At 44.8% G+C, this 24,563-nt stretch overlaps 1 protein-coding gene across 1 annotated transcript in view; it reads right to left on the bottom strand.

Annotated features, from left to right (window-relative positions):
* Positions 1–17,688: 17,688 nt before the first annotated feature.
* The window catches only part of RASGEF1C (RasGEF domain family member 1C), a 38,183-nt gene continuing 31,308 nt past the window's right edge, over positions 17,689–24,563 (bottom strand). The window contains exons 12-13 of the mRNA XM_047092106.1: positions 18,190–18,262; positions 17,689–17,713 (exon numbers count right to left, since the gene is read on the bottom strand). Of these exons, the coding sequence (XP_046948062.1) occupies positions 17,689–17,713; positions 18,190–18,262 (98 nt within the window). The remainder of the gene's footprint in view (positions 17,714–18,189; positions 18,263–24,563) is intronic.

Here is a 24,563-nt window from a genome sequence, read left to right as displayed (position 1 = left end):
AGAAAGAGAGAATCCCAAGCAGCCTCTGAGCTGTCAGTGCAGAACCCGACATGGGGCTCGAACTCACAGATTGCTGAGATTGTTGACCTGAGCTGAATTCAAGAGTCAGACGCTTAACCGACTGAGCCACCCAGGCGCCCCCCATTGACTTTCACACCTTTCTGGTGCTCCACGTTCATCCTGAATTGTTGGCAGCTTCGCTCCATGTAGCTCTTACTCAAGAACCCTGGCTGACAGAGTTTCCATTGCTTGAACACCGCTAATCTCTGGGGAGGGAAGAGGAAGAACATGGCGTCTGTCACCTCTGCTCATATTTTATTGACTAAAACAAGTCACAGGCCTGCACCTAACTTCTGGGGATGCAGAAGTGCAATCTGACAGTGGGCTTAGGAATAGGAGATCCAGAAATTTGAGTGAACAGCACTAATTACTGTCAGAGTAGTACATTCATGTGGGATACAGCCACACAGGATACATTCCCATGGGATATGCTCACATGTGAGACACTCACATTGCATTCACAATGGATGTATTCACATGCTTCAGAGAGGAATCTATCCTTCCCGTAAAATAGGTAAGCACTTTTATTGGTTTCTGGGTAAAGTTCTGTCTTTTATACTTCTTTTTTTAAATTAAAAAATGCTTATTTATTTATTTTGAGAGAGAGAGAGCATGAGCAGGGGAAGAGCAGAGAGAGGGAGACAGAGTCCCAAGCAGGCTCCTTGCTGCCAGCATGGAGCCTAATGTGGGGCTCGAACACATGAACTGTGAGATCCTGACCTGAGCTGAAATCAAGAGTCGGATGTTTGACTGAGCCACTCAGATGCCCTGCTTGCATAATTTTTTTTTTTTTTTTTTTTTTTTCTTTTTTTCATGTTTATTTACTTTTTTTTTTTTTTTTTTTTTTTTTTTTTTTTTATGAAGTTTATTGACAAATTGGTTTCCATACAACACCCAGTGCTCATCCCAAAAGGTGCCCTCCTCAATACCCATCACCCACCCGCCCCTCCCTCCCACCCCCCATCAACCCTCAGTTTGTTCTCAGTTTTTAACAGTCTCTTATGCTTTGGCTCTCTCCCACTCTAACGTCTTTTTTTTTTCTCCCTTCCCCTCCCCCATGGGTTCCTGTTGAGTTTCTCAGGATCCACATAAGAGTGAAACCATATGGTATCTGTCTTTCTCTGTATGGCTTATTTCACTTAGCATCACACTCTCCAGTTCCATCCACGTTGCTACAAAAGGCCATATTTCATTTTTTCTCATTGCCACGTAGTATTCCATTGTGTATATAAACCACAATTTCTTTATCCATTCATCAGTTGATGGACATTTAGGCTCTTTCCATAATTTGGCTATTGTTGAGAGTGCTGCTATGAACATTGGGGTACAAGTGCCCCTATGCATCAGTACTCCTGTATCCCTTGGGTAGATTCCTAGCAGTGCTATTGCTGGGTCATAGGGTAGGTCTATTTTTAATTTTCTGAGGAACCTCCACACTGCTTTCCAGAGCGGCTGCACCAATTTGCATTCCCACCAACAGTGCAAGAGGGTTCCCGTTTCTCCACATCCTCGCCAGCATCTATAGTCTCCTGATTGGTTCATTTTGGCCACTCTGACTGGCGTGAGGTGATACCTGAGTGTGGTTTTGATTTGTATTTCCCTGATAAGGAGCGACGCTGAACATCTTTTCATGTGCCTGTTGGCCATCTGGATGTCTTCTTTAGAGAAGTGTCTATTCATGTTTTCTGCCCATTTCTTCACTGGGTTATTTGTTTTTCGGGTGTGGAGTTTGGTGAGCTCTTTATAGATTTTAGATACTAGCCCTTTGTCCGATATGTCATTTGCAAATATCTTTTCCCATTCCGTTGGTTGCCTTTTAGTTTTGTTGGTTGTTTCCTTTGCTGTGCAGAAGCTTTTTATCTTCATAAGGTCCCAGTAATTCACTTTTGCTTTTAATTCCCTTGCCTTTGGGGATGTGTCGAGTAAGAGATTGCTACGGCTGAGGTCAGAGAGGTCTTTTCCTGCTTTCTCCTCTAAGGTTCTGATGGTTTCCTGTCTCACATTTAGGTCCTTTATCCATTTTGAGTTTATTTTTGTAAATGGTGTGAGAAAGTGGTCTAGTTTCAACCTTCTGCATGTTGCTGTCCAGTTCTCCCAGCACCATTTGTTAAAGAGGCTGTCTTTTTTCCATTGGATGTTCTTTCCTGCTTTGTCAAAGATGAGTTGGCCATATGTTTGTGGGTCTAGTTCTGGGGTTTCTATTCTATTCCATTGGTCTGTGTGTCTGTTTTTGTGCCAATACCATGCTGTCTTGATGATGACAGCTTTGTAGTAGAGGCTGAAGTCTGGGATTGTGATGCCTCCTGCTTTGGTCTTCTTCTTCAAAATTCCTTTGGCTATTCGGGGCCTTTTGTGGTTCCATATGAATTTTAGGATTGCTTGTTCTAGTTTCGAGAAGAATGCTGGTGCAATTTTGATTGGGATTGCATTGAATGTGTAGATAGCTTTGGGTAGTATTGACATTTTGACAATATTTATTTTTCCAATCCATGAGCAGGGAATGTCTTTCCATTTCTTTAAATCTTCTTCAATTACCTTCATAAGCTTTCTATAGTTTTCAGCATACAGATCCTTTACATCTTTGGTTAGATTTATTCCTAGGTATTTTATGCTTTTTGGTGCAATTGTGAATGGGATCAGTTTCTTTATTTGTCTTTCTGTTGCTTCATTGTTAGTGTATAAGAATGCAACTGATTTCTGTACATTGATTTTGTATCCTGCAACTTTGCTGAATTCATGTATCAGTTCTAGCAGACTTTTGGTGGAGTCTATCGGATTTTCCATGTATAATATCATGTCATCTGCAAAAAGCGAAAGCTTGACTTCATCTTTGCCAATTTTGATGCCTTTGATTTCCTTTTGTTGTCTGATTGCTGATGCTAGAACTTCCAGCACTATGTTAAATAACAACGGTGAGAGTGGGCATCCCTGTCGTGTTCCTGATCTCAGGGAAAAAGCTCTCAGTTTTTCCCCGTTGAGGATGATGTTAGCTGTGGGCTTTTCATAAATGGCTTTTATGATCTTTAAGTATGTTCCTTCTATCCCGACTTTCTCAAGGGTTTTTATTAAGAAAGGGTGCTGGATTTTATCAAAGGCCTTTTCTGCATCGATTGACAGGATCATATGGTTCTTCTCTTTTTTTTTGTTAATGTGATGTATCACGTTGATTGATTTGCGAATGTTGAACCAGCCCTGCATCCCAGGAATGAATCCCACTTGATCATGGTGAATAATTCTTTTTATATGCTGTTGAATTCGATTTGCTAGTATCTTATTGAGAATTTTGGCATCCATATTCATCAGGGATATTGGCCTGTAGTTCTCTTTTTTTACTGGGTCTCTGTCTGGTTTAGGAATCAAAGTAATACTGGCTTCATAGAATGAGTCTGGAAGTTTTCCTTCCCTTTCTATTTCTTGGAATAGCTTGAGAAGGATAGGTATTATCTCTGCTTTAAACGTCTGGTAGAACTCCCCTGGGAAGCCATCTGGTCCTGGACTCTTATTTGTTGGGAGATTTTTGATAACCGATTCAATTTCTTCGCTGGTTATGGGTTTGTTCAAGCTTTCTATTTCCTCCTGATTGAGTTTTGGAAGAGTGTGGGTGTTCAGGAATTTGTCCATTTCTTCCAGGTTGTCCAATTTGTTGGCATATAATTTTTCATAGTATTCCCTGATAATTGTTTGTATCTCTGAGGGATTGGTTGTAATAATTCCATTTTCATTCATGATTTTATCTATTTGGGTCATCTCCCTTTTCTTTTTGAGAAGCCTGGCTAGAGGTTTGTCAATTTTGTTTATTTTTTCAAAAAACCAACTCTTGGTTTCGTTGATCTGCTCTACAGTTTTTTTAGATTCTATATTGTTTATTTCTGCTCTGATCTTTATTATTTCTCTTCTTCTGCTGGGTTTAGGCTGCCTTTGCTGTTCTGCTTCTATTTCCTTTAGGTGTGCTGTTAGATTTTGTATTTGGGATTTTTCTTGTTTCTTGAGATAGGCCTGGATTGCGATGTATTTTCCTCTCAGGACTGCCTTCGCTGCGTCCCAAAGCGTTTGGATTGTTGTATTTTCATTTTCGTTTGTTTCCATATATTTTTTGATTTCTTCTCTAATTGCCTGGTTGACCCACTCATTCGTGAGTAGGGTGTTCTTTAACCTCCATGCTTTTGGAGGTTTTCCAGACTTTTTCCTGTGGTTGACTTCAAGCTTCATAGCATTGTGGTCTGAAAGTATGCATGGTATAATTTCAATTCTTGTAAACTTATGAAGGGCTGATTTGTGACCCAGTATATGATCTATCTTGGAGAATGTTCCATGTGCACTCGAGAAGAAAGTATATTCTGTTGCTTTGGGATGCAGAGTTCTAAATATATCTGTCAAGTCCATCTGATCCAGTGTCTCATTCAGGGCCCTTGTTTCTTTATTGACCGTGTGTCTAGATGATCTATCCATTTCTGTAAGTGGGGTGTTAAAGTCCCCAGCAATTACCACATTCTTATCAATAAGGTTGCTTATGTTTATGAGTAATTGTTTTATATATTTGGGGGCTCCGGTATTCGGCGCATAGACATTTATAATTGTTAGCTCTTCCTGATGGATAGACCCTGTAACTATTATATAATGTCCTTCTTCATCTCTTGTTACAGCCTTTAATTTAAAGTCTAGTTTGTCTGATATAAGTATGGCTACTCCAGCTTTCTTCTGGCTTCCAGTAGCATGATAAATAGTTCTCCATCCCCTCACTCTCAATCTAAAGGTGTCTTCAGGTCTAAAATGAGTCTCTTGTAGACAGCAAATAGATGGGTCTTGTTTTTTTATCCATTCTGATACCCTATGTCTTTTGGTTGGCGCATTTAATCCATTTACATTCAGTGTTATTATAGAAAGATACGGGTTTAGAGTCATTGTGATGTCTGTATGTTTTATGCTTGTAGTGATGTCTCTGGTACTTTGTCTCACAGGGTCCCCCTTAGGATCTCTTGTAGGGCTGGTTTAGTGGTGACAAATTCCTTCAGTTTTTGTTTGTTTGGGAAGACCTTTATCTCTCCTTCTATTCTAAATGACAGACTTGCTGGATAAAGGATTCTTGGCTGCATATTTTTGCTGTCTAGCACCCTGAAAATCTCGTGCCAATTCTTTCTGGCCTGCCAAGTTTCAAAAGAGAGATCAGTCACGAGTCTTATAGGTCTCCCTTTATATGTGAGGGCACGTTTGCCCCTTGCTGCTTTCAGAATTTTCTCTTTATCCTTGTATTTTGCCAGTTTCACTATGATATGTCGTGCAGAAGATCGATTCAAGTTACGTCTGAAGGGAGTTCTCTGTGCCTCTTGGATTTCAATGCCTTTTTCCTTCCCCAGTTCAGGGAAGTTCTCAGCTATTATTTCTTCAAGTACCCCTTCAGCACCTTTCCCTCTCTCTTCCTCCTCTGGGATACCAATTATGCGTAAATTATTTCTTTTTAGTGTATCACTTAGTTCTCTAATTTTCCCCTCATACTCCTGGATTTTTTTATCTCTCTTTTTCTCAGCTTCCTCTTTTTCCATAACTTTATCTTCTAGTTCACCTATTCTCTCCTCTGCCTCTTCCATCCGAGCTGTGGCGGTTTGCATTTTGTTTTCCATTTCCTTTAAAGCGTTTTTCAGCTCCTCGTGCCTGTTCATTAGTCCCCTGATGTCTGTAGCAAGAGATTCTCTGCTGTCCTGTATGCTGTTTTCCAGCCCAGCGATTAATTTTATGACTATTATTCTAAATTCACTTTCTGTTATATTATTTAAATCCTTTTTGATCAGCTCATTAGCTGTTGTTATTTCCTGGAGATTCTTCTGGGGGGAATTCTTCCGCTTGGTCATTTTGGATAGTCCCTGGTGTGGTGAGGGCCTGCAGGGCACTTCCCCTGTGCTGTGGTGTATAACTGGAGTTGGTGGGCGGGGCCGCAGTCCGACCTGATGTCTGCCCCCAGCCCACCGCTGGGGCCACAGTCAGACTGGTGTGTGCCTTCTCTTCCCCTCTCCTAGGGGCGGGATTCACTGTGGGGTGGCGTGGCCCGTCTGGGCTACTTGCACACTGCCAGGCTTGTGATGCTGGGGATCTGGCGTATTAGCTGGGGTGGGAAGGCAAGGTGCACGGCGGCAGGGGCAGGCTTAGCTCGCTTCTCCTTAGGTGATCCACTTCAGGAGGGGCCCTGTGCAGCCGGAGGGAGTCAGATCGCTGCCGGAGGTTTGGCTCCGCAGAAGCACAGAGTTGGGTGTTCGCGCGGAGCGAGCAATTTCCCTGGCCGGAGCCGGTTCCCTTTGGGATTTTGGCTGGGGGATGGGCGGGGGAGATGGCGCTGGAGAGCGCCTTTGTTCCCCGCCAAACTGAGCTCTGTCGTCCGGGGGCTCCGCAGCTCACCCTCCCTTTGTCCTCCAGCCTTCCCGCTTTCCGAGCAGAGCTGTTAACTTATGACCTCCCAGACGCTAAGTCGCGCTTGCTGTCGGAACACAGTCCGTCAGGCCCCTCCGCTTTTGCAAGCCGGACTCGGGGGCTCTGCTTGGCCGGCGAGCCGCCCCTCCGCCCCGGCTCCCTCCCGCCAGTCCGTGGAGCGCGCACCGCCTCGCCGCCCTTCCTACCCTCTTCCGTGGGCCTCTCGTCTGCACTTGGGTCCGGTGACTCTGTTCTGCTAATCCTCTGGCGGTTTTCTGGGTTATTTAGGCAGGTGTAGGTGGAATCTAAGTGATCAGCAGGACGCGCGGTGAGCCCAGCGTCCTCCTACGCCGCCATCTTCCTCTGTCTCCCCTGCTTGCATAATTTATGCAAATACAAATAAGTGCACAAATGGCTTATTCCCTGTCCTCTTTTTTAGCCTGGGTAAATGGAAATATGCTATGTACTGTATTCTGTAGTTTGCTTTCTTTTCTTTTCTTTTCTAAAAATTTTAAATGTTTATTCATTTTTGAAAGACAAAGAGAGAGACAGAACATGAGTGGGGGAGGGCAGAGAGAGAGGGAGACAAAGAATCCAAAGCAGGCTCCAGACTCCGAGCTGTCAGCACAGAGCCCAACATGGGGCTCAGACTCCATAGACCTCGAGATGAAGTCTTGAGTCTTCGAGATCATGACCTGAGATGAAGTCGGACGCTTAACTGACTGATCCATCCAGGCGCCCCTGCAGTTTGTTTTCTTAAATTTAGTATTATATCATGTTTAGTACACTGTTTCTTCAGCCTTTTACACAGCTTCATAGTATTCTACCACACAGATGGATCATAGTTAAATTAATCAGTACCCTCTGGATGAGCACTTGGAGTATTGTCAGTCTTTTTCTATCACAAACAATGCTTCAATGAGTCAAGTAGTATACCTGGAATTTTGTATGTGTGCTGCTGTCTTAGTTTGCTAGGGCTTGCCATAATAAATACCACACACTGAGGGACTTATACAACAGAAATGTATTGTTTTTATAATTCTGGATTCTAGAAGTCCAAAATTAAGGTATCTGCAGGATTGATTTCATACTGAGGTCTCTCTTTGGCTTGTATATGGTCTTTTCCATGTGTTTTCATGTGGTCCTCCCCTTGTGTGTGTCTATGTCTTATGTTATAATGAATTAGATTCAACCCATATGACCTCATTTTATCTTAATTGGTTCTTTAAGGGCCCTATCTCCAAATATAGTCACATTCTGAGTTACCTGAGGTTAGGAATTCAGCATGTGAATTTGGAGGGTAGGTACAACGAAGCCTGTGACAATTGCTATATAATAAGCAGTGGGATACCTGGTTCAAAGGGTAAATACAATGTAAATTTGGCAGACATTACCAAATTGCCCTTAATGGGGTGCTGTAATATACTGAATGTTTATGACAGCCCCTCATTCATATATTGAAGCCCCAAACCCCAATGTGATGGTATTTGGAGATGGAGCTCTGGGAGGTAATCAGGGTTAGATAAGGTCATGAGGGTGGGCCCTAGTCTGATGGTATTAGTGCCCTTATAAGAAGAGACACCAGAGAGCTTGCTTTCTCACTATTTTTCCACATGTGTGCAAAAAAGAGATCTTATGAACACACAGCAAGATGGCAGGTGTCTGCCTGCAAGCTAATAATAGAATTTTACCAGAAACAAAACCAACTGGCATCTTGGTTTTGGATTCCCCAGCCTCCAGAACTGTGAGAAAACAAATTCTACCATTTAAGCAACTCTGTCTATGTTTTTTTGTTATGGCAGCTTGAGAAGACTAATGTAAGTGCCCGTTTCCCCCACAGACTTGACAAGTTGGTCAAGAGCATGTTGCCAATACTATGGGTGAAAAATCTTATGTTGGTGTGACTTTAATTAGCCATTCTCTTATCATGCATGAGAATGTGCATTGTTTCATATATTTAAGGACCCCTCTGTTCTCCTTTTTTGTGTATGAATTGTTTATTCATTCTTTGGCCATTTTTCCATTGGAATGTTTTGTTTTATTCTTTTCTATTTCTAGGAATGCTTTATTGGAATAAGTAATAAGGGGGTGAATCACCTTAGGAACAAAATCTAAAAAGGCACTCCCCTAAGGGTTGGACAAGGGGGATTTCTCTTAGTTTCTTGCAAGCTTACATATGTGTTTATCAACTATTGACAGAGGTATGTTAAAATATTCCTCTATGACTTCTATTATTTCTCTTTCTGGTTCTTTCAAGTTTGCCCTTAATATGTTTTGAAGCTATGTTATTGGGTTCATAGATATTTTGAATTATGATATTTTGCTATTGAATTGAGTTCTTTATCATTATATCTCTATGGTTTTAATATTTGTGTCCCCTCAAAATTCATATGTTGAAATCCTAACCCCCCAAAATGAGGTGGGGCCTTTGAATGGTGCTTAGGTCATGAGGGTGGAATCCTCATAAATAGGATTAATGTCTTACAAAAGAGGCTCCAAAGGGATTCCTTGCCCCTTCCACCACGTGGGGATACAACGAGAAGGCACCAGCTATGAACCCAGAAGAGGGCTTTCACCAGAAGGTAATCATGCTGGTGCTTGATCTTGGACTTCCCAAGCATAAATTTCTGATGTTTGTAATCTACCCAGTTAGTGATATTTTGTTATAGCAGCCTCAGTGGATTTAGACATTATATAATGTCTCTTTTTACCTTTACTAGTGCTTCTTGCCTTAAATTCTCCTTAGTATAGCTAGACTAAATTTCTTTTGGTGAATATTTGCCTAATTTATCTTTGCCCACCATTTTAATTCTAACCTTTTGGGGTCCTTATATTAAGGTTTATTTCTTTTAAGCATTTGATTTTTAAAAATCAAATTTTACAGTTGTGATCTTTTACTTGGAATATTTAGTTCATTCATATTTAATGTATACTTATATTGATATCTTATTAATTTTTCTCTTTGACTGACTTGTTTTGTTTCTCGTTCTCTTCTCTATTTACTTCTTTTGGATTAATTAAATCTTTCTGATTATTTCATTTTATAGTTAGCTATACTTCTTTTATTGTTCTTTTAGTAGTTAACCTAGAAACCACAGTAAGCATTCTTATTACAAATGCAAGCAATTTGTAGTTTTTACAATTTTCTAACACAAAATATTACTTTTTACCATTTCTCTGTTGATGCTAGATGCTTAAAACATTTCAATTCAATAGACTCTTCCTGGATTTTGCAATAACATTGGTATGTGTTTTATTTCTACATGTATTTTTAGACACCACATGACATTGCCATTATTGTTTGTATAGTCACTACTCAGTCAATATACATTAACTTTAACCCATATACTTACCCTTTTTGTGCTTTTTATTCCTTTCTCCAATTCTGTAATTCTCTCTGGGATCACCTTTTTTCTGTTTTAAGAACTTTTTTTAAGTTTTAGGTTTTATGATATGTTTGCTGACAATAAATTCTTTCAGTTTTTGTATGTTTTAAGAGTCTATATTTTGCTCCATTTTTGAAGGACATTTTATTTGACTATAAAATTCTAGGTTGGTAATTGTTTTGTTTCAATGTTTTATTTTTTATTTCTTTAAAAGTTCATTTATTTATTTTGAGAGAGAGAAGGGGTGGGGGAAGGAGCAGAGAGAGAGAGGGAGAGAGAGAGAGAACCCCAAGCATTCTCCACACTGCCAGTACAGAGCCCAGCTTGGGGCTCGAACTCACCAACTGCAAGATAATGACCTGAGCCAAAATCAAGAGTCAGCCACTTAACTGACTGAGCCACCCAGGTGCCCCTGTTTCAATGTTTTAAAGATGTTGAATCATTTCTGTTGAGAAGTCAGTCATCAATCTTATTTTTGTTTCTTTAAAGGTAACATATTCTATTTCTTTGGGTGTTTTTAAGATTTCTACATTTCCCTCTTTGATTTGACCACTCTTACTATAATGCGCTTAAGTGTGGTTTTCTTTGTATTTATCTTGTTGGGGTTTGCAGCATTACTTTAATCTGTGCTTTGATGTCTTTAATTAATTTTGGAAAATTCTAAGAATTACCTCTTCAAATATTGCTTCTGCTCCATTTGTTTCTCCTCACTTTATAAGACTCCAATTCTCATGGTTTACTTTCATTCTTGTGTTCCACATGTCTCTTACACTCTCTTCTGTATTTTATTTTATTAAAAAAAATCTCTACTTCAATTTGGATATTTCTATTTGTGGTAATTTGTCTCCATGATGTCCATCATTAATTATTTCCTACCCTGAACACTAAGGTATCTCCATTAAGAAGTAAAATCTGTTCCTCTTCCTTTCTTGCACGTTGGTTGGGTTTAGAACCCACCTGAGCAACAAAATGCAGTGGAAGTAATATTCTGGGACTTATGAGGCTAGGTCATAAGAAATCAGGCACTTTCTACCTATCCTATTGGAACCCTCACTGTGGAGCAATCCAGCCTGATTACCTTGAGACTGACATGCTCTCAGCAGTCTTGAGCTAATCATACATAGAGGACAACCATAGGTGCTACAGTTGATAGTCTCAGCTGAGCTCAACCTTATTGTCATCCCCCCAACCAGTGTGCTAGTCACATGAATGAGTGTGAGATGACAGAAAATGTATATTGGTCTCTGCTTCTGGTTCCTGGCACAGAGCTCCTGAAACACTTGTAATTTCCTCAGTGGTAAGAATACTAGGAATATGTCTTGTTTTGATATATGGCCTTTGACCCCATCCCTGACACAGAGCTTCTAAAACCCTTGTAAATTCCTAAGTGATTAGATCTCTAGGAGCATCTTTTGTTCCATTTAGGTGAGTCTGGATGGCTCCTGGCTGAAGGTTGGTCACCAGAAAGACCAAACCCTGATTAGAAGCTTAGAATTTTCAGTACCCTCCCACCCCACCCCAGCCATTCTCCAGAGAGAGGAGACCAAAAAACCCTTGAGTCGGCTTTGACCTCTCCCTGGCTCTCACATTTGACCTGCACATCGTCAGCAAATCCTGTTGGCTTTACCTTCAAAATATGTCCCAAATTTGGCCAACTTTTGCCACCTACACCCAGCTCAGCCCACCTTCTTCTCTTACCTGCATCACGTCCTAGCAGGCCATCCTGCTAAGCACTGTGGTGTGTGAGATCCAACGATTAACTCTAAAGACAGACCCTACACAGAGAGGTTATGTAGGTTAGCGTTAAGAGATCTTAATTTAAACCAAACTTGGCTCTACATGGCTGTATTTTATTTATGTTCTCATCCAAATAGGAAAATCATTATTGAAATAAATAGGGTGTAACTGTCCACAAAGCAATAGGAGTAAATAAATTGATTGAAAAGCTTTCTGCATGGGGCATCTGGGTGTTCAGTTGGTTAAGCTTCTGACTCTTGATTTTGGCTCAGGTCACCATCTCATGGTTTGTGAGTTTGAGCCCCACGTTGGCCATGGTGCTGAAGGCGTGGGGCCTGCTTACAATTCTCCCTCTTCCTCTCCCCCCCACCCCTGCATGCACCCACTCTCTCTCTCTCTCAAAAATAAGTAAATAAACATTTAAAAAAAGAGAACAGCTTTCTGTATTGCTAGGCTGCACTAAACTTATTGTGGCACTTAGCCCTCCACTGTTAGCTCATCAGATGTGCATGCTGAGGCCAGGTGAATGTGCCAGTCTCCCCCTTGGACTCCAAGAAAAGGTTCAGGTGTGGCTCATCAACAGGTAGGGGCTCTCCAGGCGCTGGGATGGGCTGGGGTGGGGAGCTCAATCTACCTGCTCTCTGCCCTAGGAATAGGAATAATGTAACCATTCGTTACTTTTCTGTTATGCAAATACTGTGCTAATCTTGGATTTTTTTCCTTAGGATTAGTTACAGAAGTAGAATTACTGAGTTAAAAGGTATCTTTCTAAGAGATCTTTCTAAAACTGACCAAGTTCCACCTTGTAGTAGTTGGGGTATCCAGAAAAATCAAAGGAGAGATAGGTAGTTAGATAGATAGATAGATGATATATAGAAAGATAGATGATAAATGACAAATAGATGGACAGGTAGATTTATTATAAAGAATTAGCTCACACAGGGAGCCTGGGTGCCTCCGTTGGTTGGGCATCCGACTCTTGATTTTATTTCAGGTCATGATCTCATGGTTTGTGGGATCGAGCCCTGCGCCCAGGCACGGAGCCTGCTTGGGATTCTCTCTCTCCCTCTCTCTGCCCCTTTCCTGCTCTTGTGTGCACTTATGTGTGCGCACTCTCTCTATATATAAATACATAAACATTTAAAGAAAAGAATTAGCTTGCATAGTTTTGGAGGCTGAGAAGCCCCAAGATCTGCTGTGTGCAAGCTGGACACCCAGGAGAGCCAATGATGTAAATTCCAATCCAAATGCAAAAGACAGGCAAAGAGCAAATTTTCCCCTCCTCCATCTTTTGTTTTCTTCTGGCCTCCAGCTGACTGGATGAGGCCCGCCCACATTGGGGAGGGCAATCTATATTACTCGGTCTACGGATTCCAATGTGAATCTCATCCAGAAACACCCTCAGGTACACACCCAGAATAATGTTTGACCAGATACCTGGGCACCTTATGGCCTAGTCAAGTTGACATATCAAATTGACCATGACATGGTTCCCTTGCTCCCAGAGCCTGCAGTATAAACTTCAATCTCCTGGTCTGCCTTGTGGGGGTCTTTCACTGTCTGGCCTCTGCTGGCTTTTCCTGCCATTGCTCTCCACCCCTGATGTGCTGGATTTCTGCTCCCCACTCTTTGCTGAACTGTTCTCTTAGTGGTCCCATTGGTCAATAGTGAGGGTTCTGGCTCATGCCTCAGGTCTGTTCATTTCCAGTTAATCTTCCCACCTCTCTGGTCTTGCCTGCAGGCCCAGGGTTGGATGCCAAAGGAAGATGTTGTTAGGCGCCCTGCTCAGCCATGGGCAAGGACACAGTTTTGGCTGAGAGGTATTTTGTGCATGTGTCAGGGTCTTCCTGAAGCATCTGTCTCCTGGCCCAGAGCCCCAGGGCTTCCACCTGGGTCCTGGGGAGTGAAAATGGGGTCATTTTCACTGAAGATGCTATGCCGCAGGATGTGAGCCTCACAGCATGCATATTGGTGACAACGGGCCGCATAATGGGGAAGGAGGTCTGAAGTCTTCTATTGCTGGGCATTATGCGTGACTTTGCCCAGTACAGGGCCCATGGAGGGGTGTGCATAGTAAGGTAGGTGGAGGCAGCGGGAGGTTTTGCCTTGCACATGTATGAGATACTCCAGGTCACTCCTGAAACCCCAAGGGCACCAGGGGGCCTATACTGTCCATAAAAGGAAGAGGCAGAAGTGGAAGAAAGACATTTGTCACTGTGTCTGTGCTTGCAGCAAGCCTAGGCTGCTAGTTGGAGCTCCTCCGCCCCATCGGGAGCTGAGCTCTGGAGGCTGATGGACTCCGGTAAGCCCAGGCCTCATCCCTGTAAGCCGATCGTCCTTGGGCAGAGTCTCTGTCACTTGCCAAATGGGATGGTGAAAGCACCCACCTGGGGGGTTTGTTAGGCTGTGTGTAAAGAGCCAGGCTTGGGGCTTGGCACTTTGACAGAAGCATTTGAGTTTCTGGGTGAAATGAAGCTTCCAACTGAGGCACTCCCTGGCTGTGGTTCTTGACTGAGTTACTTGGCTTCTTGCTCCCTTGGCCCATCAGTGGGTGTGCCAGCACTGAGAGTTAGAGACTGGGGCATTGCTTGGGGGTACCCATTCTTTAAGAACCTCACGTGAGCCCTGCAGTGTGTGGGGAGGCCCGGGGTGGGGGGTGCAATGGCCTGAGGTCTGTTGGCTGCTTGAGAAGTTCAAAGGACCAGGGGCCGTGCTGGTAGCCCAGGAAGGGAACAGGGGGTTTTCTGTGGGTTCCTCTGGGACAGCTTTGGCCATGCCTTTGAGAACCACTCTGGGGTCATATCTTGGGGTCCTTCCCTGGAGGGCTGCTGGGTGGGATAACTAGGCTTCTGCAGAAGCCTGTATGTGGCTAAGTTACTGGAATAAGTTGCTGGTCATGATGGAGACGCCCTCACCTCAGGAAGTGTGGGGGGTTGGGGATAGTGGGATGCATCTTCAGTGATACAGCGATGTGGGGTCAGGGTTTTCAGCTCTCCCATGGATCCCCTGTGATTGATTCTGAATCTCAGCCAGGCCCAGGGGCCTCTGAAGCAAACCCCAGTCAGGGATATCTTCTTGTCCTCCCCACTTTGCCCTCTCTGGAGGGCTCTGGGAAAAAGCACTAGAAAGAGACCATGGCTGTACCCTCTCCTTGGCCTCCTGGGCACCATGGGGCTGTTGGCTGCTGGCTGCCCCAAGGCCCAGATGCCTGCCTTGTGGACGAGCTGGGCAGCTTCAAACCCTAGGCTGCGTGTTGGGGGCCCGTGTCACCCACCTGGCACTGCGCCAAGCCTCACGGCCATCAGTCTTGGGTGCCACCTATGATGCTGACCCTCGATTCACAGGTGGAGGCCCCACCCTTCAGAGCCCCTGTGGGCCATCTAACCCAACTGTAAGGACTGAGGCCAGGTCGGCAGGAGGACAGAAAGGGTCTCTATGGGGAAGGGCCATGAGTCCTGGAGGCGGCAAAAGAACCATCTGGGAGGCTGTAAGCAAGGCGCCATCCCTCTTGGGGTTCTGAGGTTGCACCTGGAGAAGGGCCACCACAATCCTCACCTTGGGGGCTGCCAGGCAGGTCTCTCAGAGAAAGCCTCCTCCTCGCTGCACTGGGGCCTCGACCCAGCAGGTTCAAGGGCCTATTGGATGAACCTGAGATACAAACACACTTGGCCTGAGCCTCCTCGGGCCCTGCGTTTTCTGTGGGGCTGATCATGGACTTTCTCCTTCTCACCTGCCCAGCATGGGGTGAGCCCCAGCCTCTCCCTGCCATCCTCCCAACACCCACTCTGCACTGAGCCACTGAGGGGCTGGTGGAAGCAGGCATGAAGACAGAGCTGCATGTCAGGAATCCCTCCCCAGAGGCTGCATTCTGACTAGATTGACAAAGTGGGGAACAGCATGCACAAGGTCACAGAAAACAGGAAACGGAGTGTTTTTTGCCTTGGGACCACAAGCCTGGGGGCAGAAGGGTCAGCCCACCCTCTACCTGCACCGACAAACTTGATTTACCTCCTGTCTAACTGCTGGAGTTGCAACTGTGGTGCTGTTCCGCTTTCTCCAATGTCCTTTCCTCATGTTCCCTGCAGCCTGGTAGGGGAGAGGCTGCTGCCATTTCTGAACAGGAGAGAGCAAGGACTGAGCTGGGCCTTGGCTATGGGGAGGCATGGGTGTGGGGAGGCATTTGGGAGCCTGGCTTTGGAGAAGAAGCTGGAACCCTGGGCCCCGAGGCCTCTCCCAAAGCTTGGCATTCTGGGGTTTCCTCACAGGTCCCTGCACCAAGTCACTCAGGAACCAGGAGATGGAGCTGGGTGACTGGCAAGGGCTGGGGTCCAGAGTGTTCTGTCTCCCCGTGGCTGGGGTAGGACACAACCTTCTCGGGTGGGCACTGGACCCTGAACAGGCCTCCCTGAGCTTCATGGGCACCAGCCCTGGACCTGCCATCATGTGTCTCAGAGGCCACTAACTCCTGTGATGCTTGCTTCCTGCCTCTGATACAGGACTCAGTGTGATCAGAAGGCAGTGACGGTCCCTGCTGATGTCTGCATGTCCTGTCTAATGTTGCCCAAGAGATACCAGGGAGCGAGAGAGTGAGGGAGCGAGGTGCTTCTAGCCAGGGCTCCTTGAGGCCCCATCAGGGGCTGGATGTGGCATGAGGCAGGGCGGCAGCCTGAGCCTGGCTGCTGGCTGAAGCCCATCCCTGCTCTGTTCCCTGCACTACTTGCCCTCTCTGGGGTCTCGGATGAAAAGGGGGTGTGCTGGGCTGGGCAAAGAGCAGATCCTGCCCAACCCTAATGTTCTCATGCCTTCTGTGGCCTTGCTGACATCCGGGGTTTGCTGGGCAGAATTCCCCAGAGAGGAGGCACTTGGAAATGTTGTGGCATTGTCTCTGCCTGTCCCTCTCAGATGGGACCCAAGTCCATGCCACCAGGACAGCCAGGTCTGAGACTGAGCAGGGCCTGAGACTGGCCAGGGTGGGTCAGTGAACCCTAACACACACCCCCCTCTGCCCAGCAGACCCTGACTGGGTGAAAGATACACATCATACTCCCTGACTTCCTGGCTGGGTGACCTGGTCACATGCCAGGTGGGGGCTCAGCAGCTCCATGGCCCATCTGCTTCCTGGCACAGAAACGTGACTCAGTGTATGAGGGTCTGGGGCGGGGGGGTGGGGTGGGGGCGCGGGTAATGGGAGGAGTCTCGTGGTAGGTTCATCAACCCCATCTCACCCCCACCCTCCAGCCCTCATAAAAGAAGTGTCTGGTCACATGTAGGGCTGTTGGGTGTCCATTCACCAGGCCCTGTCAGTGCAACATGGGGTCTACAGAGTGGAAATGGCCACCGCATCCCCAGGCCCAAGCTGGGAAACTGCCCTTCATCCTGCCAGAAGTTTATGCCAGACCCACAAGTGAAAAGCACAGTGTAGACGTGGATATGCAGGGTGTATGAACATGTTTATACCAACTCTAGAGTTTACAATGTACTGTACATGTTGTCATTTTTGTGACTCAAATCTGTCCCATGACCTGTGTCACAGCTGTCACCGGAAAGCTATCCCCTGATACCAGCAGGATCCAGAAAGGGAGTGAATTGGGCTGCAGAAACCAGCCCATCTTGGGGCCAGGGGAGGGGGACAGGGTAGGGTCCATCAGCAGAATGGCAGGGGCCAGCGGCGTGGTGCCTGCTGGAGATGTAGAGGCTCCCAGGCCACCTGGTGACAGACTGGGGGTCAGCCCCTGTGGCACTCATCACCCAATGAGAGCGACACTGCAGTCACCCGGCCCTCTGGGGGTCGTGCCGTGTCCTTGCTGAGGTCACAGTAATGTGACCCCCACCATCCTGAAGGCAGGGTCCCTGAGGCACGTGCCACCCACATGTCAGGAGGCCCCTGGGCCTGCCGGGGCCGAAGTTCCACAAAAGGTGGAGGAAGGTCTCCTGTGCCGTGTGGTCGCTGGGGCGGGCGCCAGGCCGTGGGGTCACGGTTTGCAAAGCAGGGAAGCACCAACACCTCCACTTTCTGCTGGGCCGGCTGAGGCAGGGCTGCGGAAGGCTTCTGCTGACTTCCTCCCCTCCTCCTCCTCCACCTCCTCCTCCTCCTGCTCAGCGCTTCTCACGTCTTCCCCAAAATAGAAGATCTGCAGATTTAAACATGCCCAGGGTGGTGATTATACTTCCCTCCAGCCAGTCCCCTGCAAGGCAGGTGACTCCCACCCCAGAGGGGCTCTGTACAGCCCTCTTGGCTTAGTCCTCAGAGCCCACTGCTGCAGGCTTGGTCTGACCTCCGCTGGGCCGTGTTAATAGGCTGAACGAGCAGGAGGTGGTGTCTCACTTTCTGGCATAAGAATATGGACTGGGGTTTCCTGGACCAGGACACACATCCTGACGGCCTGCAGGGCCAGCCTCTGGCCATGGCGGTGGGGGTGGGGGTGGGTTGCAATCCTAACCTCCCTCCCACCCAGTGCATGAGTCCCACCCCCACCCCTAAGAGCCTGGCCTGTCCTGCCCCCTCCCCACGGACCTGGGTATCCACGAAGCCCCTCGGCCCTGGCCTGGCCCCAAGCACCCACCTTCTCCCCCATGCCAGTCTTTACTCCCGTCTTCACAGACTCACCTTAGAGATTTCCACCTCTCTTTTTCTGTTTGGTTCTCTGGGCTCTCACTTTCATAAGAAGCCAAATAAAGACCTGGTCAGAAAACGAGGTAAAATCACAGTTATGGCCTATGCTAATAGCCTGCCCTATACCCAGAGTCTGACCTGCTTTTTATTCTTAAATTAAACCTGTTGGGAGGTACACATGCAGTTGTATGTGCTAATTAATACAGAGAGGTCGGTGTACCCTTTCCCTAGTTTCTCCCAGTGGTAACCATTTGCAAAACTATAGCACAGGACCACCACCAGCATGTTGACAGTTTGCAGAACACCCTCATCACCACCAGAATCCCTCACGCTGCCCTTTTAAGGCCCACCTGCTTCCCTTTCTTAATCCCTGGCCACCACTAATAGGTTCTCCATGTCCAGATTTTTGTCATTTCAAGAATGTGATATAGGGACACCTGGGTGGCTCAGTCAGTTAAGCGTCCAACTCTGGATTTCCACTCAGGTCACGATCTTGTGGTTTGTGAGATCAAGCCCCATGTGGGGCGCTATGCTGACAGCACAGAGCCTGCTTGGGATTCTCCCTCTCTCCCTCTCTCTGCCCTTCTCTCACGCTTGCTGTCTCTGTGTCTCTCAAAATAAATACATAATTTTAAAAGAAGAATGTGATATAAATCAAATCAGTATGTAACATATGGGATGGTCTCTTCACTCCGAGTGATTCTCCGCGTTTCATCCAAGCTGTAGTATGAATCAATACTTAATTCCTTTTTCTTGCTGAAGACTATTCCGTGGCATGGATATACCACAGTGTGTTTAGCCACTCACCCACTGAAGGACATCTGCATTGCTTCCAGTGTTTCTCTAGAACTATTTATGCTGCTGTAATTATTGGAGTGCGGGTTTTTTGTGTGAACATGAGTATTCGTTTCTCTGGGATAAATAAATGTCCGAGAGCACATTTACTGAGTCAGACAGTCGGTGCAAATTTAGTTTTATAAGAAACTCTTTGTCTAGTTCTACATCCTGAATATTTCCTGTTACTTTTATTCTTCCTAAAAGCTATACAGTTTTACATTTTACATTCGAGTCTGTGATTCATTCTGAGTTAATTTTTCATAAAAGGTGTAAGGATGAGGTCAAAGTTCATTTTTTGGCTTATGGATGCTCAGATGCCCCTGTTCCATTTGTTTCAAGGGCTCACTTTCCTCCGCTGAATTGCTTTTACTCCATTCTCAAAAATCCCTGGGCACAGTGGGGTGTCTGGGTGGCTCAGTCAGTGGAGCGTCTGACTTTGGCTTGGGTCACGATCTTGTGGTTCGTGAGTTGCAGCCCTGCATCTGGCTTGCTGCTGTCAGCTCAGAGACCGCTTTGGATCTTCTGTCCCTCTTGCTCTCTACCCCTCCCCATGCACATGCTCTCTCTCTTAAAATTGAATAAACATTTAAAAAAAGTCACTGGGCATTTGTGTGGGTCTATTCTTGGGTTCTCTATTCTCTCCCATTGATCCACGTATCTGTCTTACCAATACCACACTGTCTTGATTACTGTAGCTGTATAATATCAGCTTTAATATTGGGTAGAGTAATCCCTCCCATTTTATTCTTCTTTTTCAAAATTGTTTCAGCTATTCTAGTTTCTATGGCTTCCCATATACATTTCATTTAAAAATTTTTTTAAAAATATTTATTTTTGAGAGAGAGACAAAGTATGAGTGGAGGAGGAGCAGAGAGAGAGGGAAACAGAATCCAAAGCAGGCTCCAGGCTCTGAGCGGTGAGCACAGAGCCCAACATGGGGCTCGAACTCATGAACCATGAGATCATGACCTGAGCTAACGTTGGATGCTCAACTGACTGAGCCACCCAGGCTCACCCCATATACAATTATCTTAGAATAATTGTATCTTTGCAAAAAAAAAAACCACTGTCTTTTGATGGGAAAATCCTGGATTTTGATAGGAAATGCATTAAATCCATACTTAAATTTGGGGAGAATTGGTATCATTGCTATGCTGAGTCTTCCAATTCATGCATGTCATGTCCCTCCATTTATTTAGACCTTCTCTGATTTCTTTCATTAGCATCGTGTAGATTTTGGCACGCAAATCTTGGATATGTTTTGTTAGATTTATACCTAAGTATTTAATGTTTTTGAGCGATTATATTGAGTGATGGTATTGTATTTTTAATATCAGTGTCCACATATTCATTGTTAGCATGCAGAAATATGATAGGTTTTTGTGTCTTTATCTTGTATTCTGCAACTTGTGCTGAACCCACTTAGTTCTGGGAGTTTTGGAGATTCTTTGGGATTTTTTACATTTTTTAATAAATAAGGACAGTGTTAATTCATCCTTTCTGATCTGTCTTTATTTTCTTTTCTTGCGTTATTGCATGAACTAGATCTCCATTACTATCTTGAACAAAAGTGGTGAGAGTATATATCCTTGCCTTATTACTGATCTTAGTGAGAAAGCAGTGTTTCACCATTAAAAATGATGTTAGTGGAAAGGTTTTTGTAGGTGCAGTTTATCAGATTGATAAATTCCCCTCGATTCTTATTTTTCTGAGAGATTTTCCCATGCATGGGTGTAGAAATCTGTCAAATGAATTTTCTGTATCAGTTGATATAATCAAGTCATTTTTCTCTGTTAGTCTGTTAATATGGTAGATGACACTGATTGATTTTCAAATAATGAATAGTATTGTATCTCTGGAATAAACTCACTTGGTCATGATATCTAACTATTTTTCAATATTGCCAAATTCTATTTGCTAATATTTTGTTAAGGAATTTTTGCATCTATATTCACAAGGGATCTTAGTCTTTACTTTCTTTATTTTACTACCTTTATCTGGTTTTGGTGTCAGGGTAATACTGGCTTCGTAAAATGAACTGGGAAGTTCCGTCCTCTTCTATTTTTTTTTATGTTTATTTTTGGGAGAGAGAGAGAGAGAGAGAGAGAGAGACAGAGTGTGAGCAGGCAAGGGGTAGAGAGAGGGAGACACGGAATCCGAAGCAGGCTCCAGGCTCCAAACTGTCAGCACAGAGCCCAACACAGGGCTCGAACCCATGCACTATGAGATCATGACCTGAACTGAAGTTGGATGCTTAACTGACTGAGCCACCCAGGTGCCCTGTCCTCTTCTATTTTTTGAAAACGATTGTGTAGAATCCATATTAAGTCTTCCTTAAATGTTTAATAGAATTCTCTAGTGTAACTGTCTGAGCCTAGAGATTTCATTTTTGGGATGTTTTAAAATTACAAATGCAATTTCCTTAATGGTTATAGGGCTATTCAAATGATCTATTTTGTGTTAAGTTTGTGGCAGTTTATGCTATTTAAGGAATTGGTCCATTTCATCTAACTGGCCAAATTAATGGGTCTAGAGTTGTTCACAGTATTTTCTTATTAGCCTTTCAATGATGACAGAGGCTATAGTGACATCTTTCATTTCATTCTAGATATTAGCATTTTCTGTCTTCTCTTTTTCTTTAAGAGGTTCTTTGCTGGAGAATGGCAATGTTACAGTTCTTTTCAAAGGACCAACTTCCTGTGGGTTACTTGAACAGTTTTTAGAATTCCATTTTGATTTATGTACAGTAAATTCCTGAAGGATATTTTCACTGGATATAGAATTCTGGGTTGGCAGCTATTTTCTTTCAGCACGTGAAAAATATGCTACTGCTCTGGCCACCATGATTTCTGATGAGTACTCTAGTCATCCAAATTGTTTTGCCCTCATAGGTAAAGTGTCATTTCTTTCTCAGTGTTTTCAAAATTTGTGTCTTTTTATTTGGTGCTCAGAAATGTGACTATGATGTATCTTGGTATGGGTTTCTTTGGGTTGATCCTTTTTGGGATTCACTTGGCTTCTTGAATCTGTAGGTTTCTATCTTTTCCAAATCTGGGAACTTTCCAGCCATTACTTCTTGGATTATTTTTTCAACCCTGTCCATTTTGTCCCCTTCCTTCCCAGACTCTGATGACAAGAGTGTTAGATCTTTTGTTATAGTCCCACAGGTCCCTGACACTCTGTTGTTCAGATTGTTTAATTTCTATTGTTCCATCTTGCAGCTCATCGATTCTTTGCTTTGTCTTCTCCATTCTGCTGTTGAGACCATCTACTCAGTTTTTTATTTTAGTTATTGTATTTTTCAATTCTATAATTTCTACTTGGCTCCCTTTTATATCTTCTGTTTCTTTGCTGATACTTTCTATACTGTCACCTGTTTCAGAGAGCCTCAAGGCTGGCTGTATTCCTAGGCAGGTCTTGCCAGAGGAAGCCTGGAGCTGAGTGCTGGGCAGGATTCTGTCAGAGGCTGTGACTAACCCAGTTGGGGCTCAATACAGCTTAGGTCCCTTCTCTTGCTTTCTCCAGTTATTATTATTATTATTGTTTTTTTTTGGTGGGGGGAAGGAGAGGATGAAACAAGGGTCACTGGAAGGAGCTCCTTTCTTTTTTGATTTGTTTTTTAAAGTTTATGTATTTATTTTCAGAGAGAGAGAGATAAATAGAGAGACAGAGTGAGAGTGAGCAAGAGAGAGAGAGACAGAGTGCAAGTGGGGGAAGGCAAGAGAGAGGGAAAGAGAGAGAGAGAGAGGGAGAATCCTAAGCAGGCTCCATGCTGTCAGTGCAGAGCCCAACACGGGGCTCAATCCCATGAACCGTGAGATCGTTACCTGAGCTGAAATCCAGAGTTGGATGCTTAACTGACTGAATCACCCAGGTGCCTTGGAAGGTGCTCCTTTCTAAGGGCACTTCAGAAGGGCTAAGTTTTTTTGCTGTATGTTCATGGCTGAATCACTGTCTCACACACAGCAGGTTCTCTAGAGATACCATTGGCTGAAGGAGTGAATGAAATGCCCTTCTCTTGGGACACTTGGGTGGCTTAGTCGGTTAAGCGTCCAACTCTTGATTTCAGCTCAGGTCGTGATCTCACAGTTATGAGATGGAGCCCCACAATGGGCTTTACACTGGGCATGGAGCCTACTTAAGATTCTCTCTCCCTCTGCCCCTCCCCTGTTCATGCTCTCTCTCAAAAAAAAAAAAAAAAGAGAAAGAGAGAGAGAAGAGAAATGCCCTTCTCTCACTCCTCTCCCTGCCCCCAGGCTCTCCCACCCCTTTCTTAATATGCTTTTGACACATTACTGCACAAGTTCTATTGGTTAATGACAACAGTTATCACAGTAACTAGTAGGTTAAATAGTGGTCCCCAGAGATATCCAGATCCTACTCCCCGGGACATGTGAATATGTTAGCTTCCGTGGCCAAAAGGGACTCAGCAGATGAGATTAAGTTAAGGATATGGAGATGGGGGGATTATCCTGGATTATCCAGCAGGGCCCTAAATGACACTGCAAGTGTCCTTCTAAGAGCGAGACAGAGGAGACTTGACCACAAGAGAGAAGATGATGTGATGGTGGAAGCAGAGGTTCAAATGATGTGCTTTGAAGATGGAGGAAGGGGGTCATGTGCCAAGGAATATGGGTGGCCACTAGAAGTCATAACAGGCCAGGGAACAGTCTTCCCCTCAGAGCCTCCAGAAATAACCAGCTCTGTTGACACCATGATTTCAGCCCAGTGGAACTGACTTTGGACTCTAAGAGAATAAATCAGTGTTGCTTTGAGCCACTAAGCTAGATGCAGCAGGTGAGGCTTAGAGAGGGTGAGGCACCTGCCTAGAGTCACACAGCTTGCTGGGGTGGGAACAGCCCAGGCTGGCTTATCCATCAGGCTGCTGAACTTCTTATTGCAGGTAGGGATTGCTGTTTCAGGTGAACACTCCCCTCCCCCCAACCCACCCCCAAAAGTTAATGGTTCCAAAACATAACATATAAAATGGCAAACTTGAAAGTATTAACAATTAAAAGCAAAATCATTAAAAACTCCTTTCTCCTAAGTTTTTGTTTTTGGCAGAACATGTTCTCCCAGGCACGGGTGTGGGTCCCTTTATAAAATGCTTGCTGTGGAGACACCTGGGTGGCTCAGTTGGTTAAGCATCTGACTTCAGCTCAGGTCATGATCTTGTGGTTTGTGGGTTCAAGCTCCGCATTGGGCTCTGTACTGACAGCTCAGGGCCTGGAACCTACTTCGGATTCTCTACCTCTCTCTCTCTCTGCCCCTCCCCTGCTCACGCTCTGTCTCTCTATCTCTCAAAAATAAATAAACATTACAAAAATTTTTTTTAAATGCTTGTTGTGCTCAGTGGGGACGTCCTGGGGTAGGTTGAGGGTCTTGGATCCAGGAAGCAGCTGACCATGGGGCCACATTGCCTCCCCTGAGATGATCAACTCAGGACCAAATGGCCACTTGCTTCCAGCACTTTCTCTTCCTGGAGTATGCTTGCTTAGAAAATTCACAGCAAATTTGTCACATTTGATAAA

The sequence above is a fragment of the Lynx rufus genome, unplaced genomic scaffold, assembly GCF_022079265.1.
Source record: "Lynx rufus isolate CCGP_SWC_20201006 ecotype Redwood Valley unplaced genomic scaffold, mLynRuf1.p SCAF_1, whole genome shotgun sequence".
In the NCBI taxonomy this organism is placed as follows: domain Eukaryota; kingdom Metazoa; phylum Chordata; class Mammalia; order Carnivora; family Felidae; genus Lynx; species Lynx rufus.
This window is presented reverse-complemented; position numbering and strand designations above follow the sequence as displayed.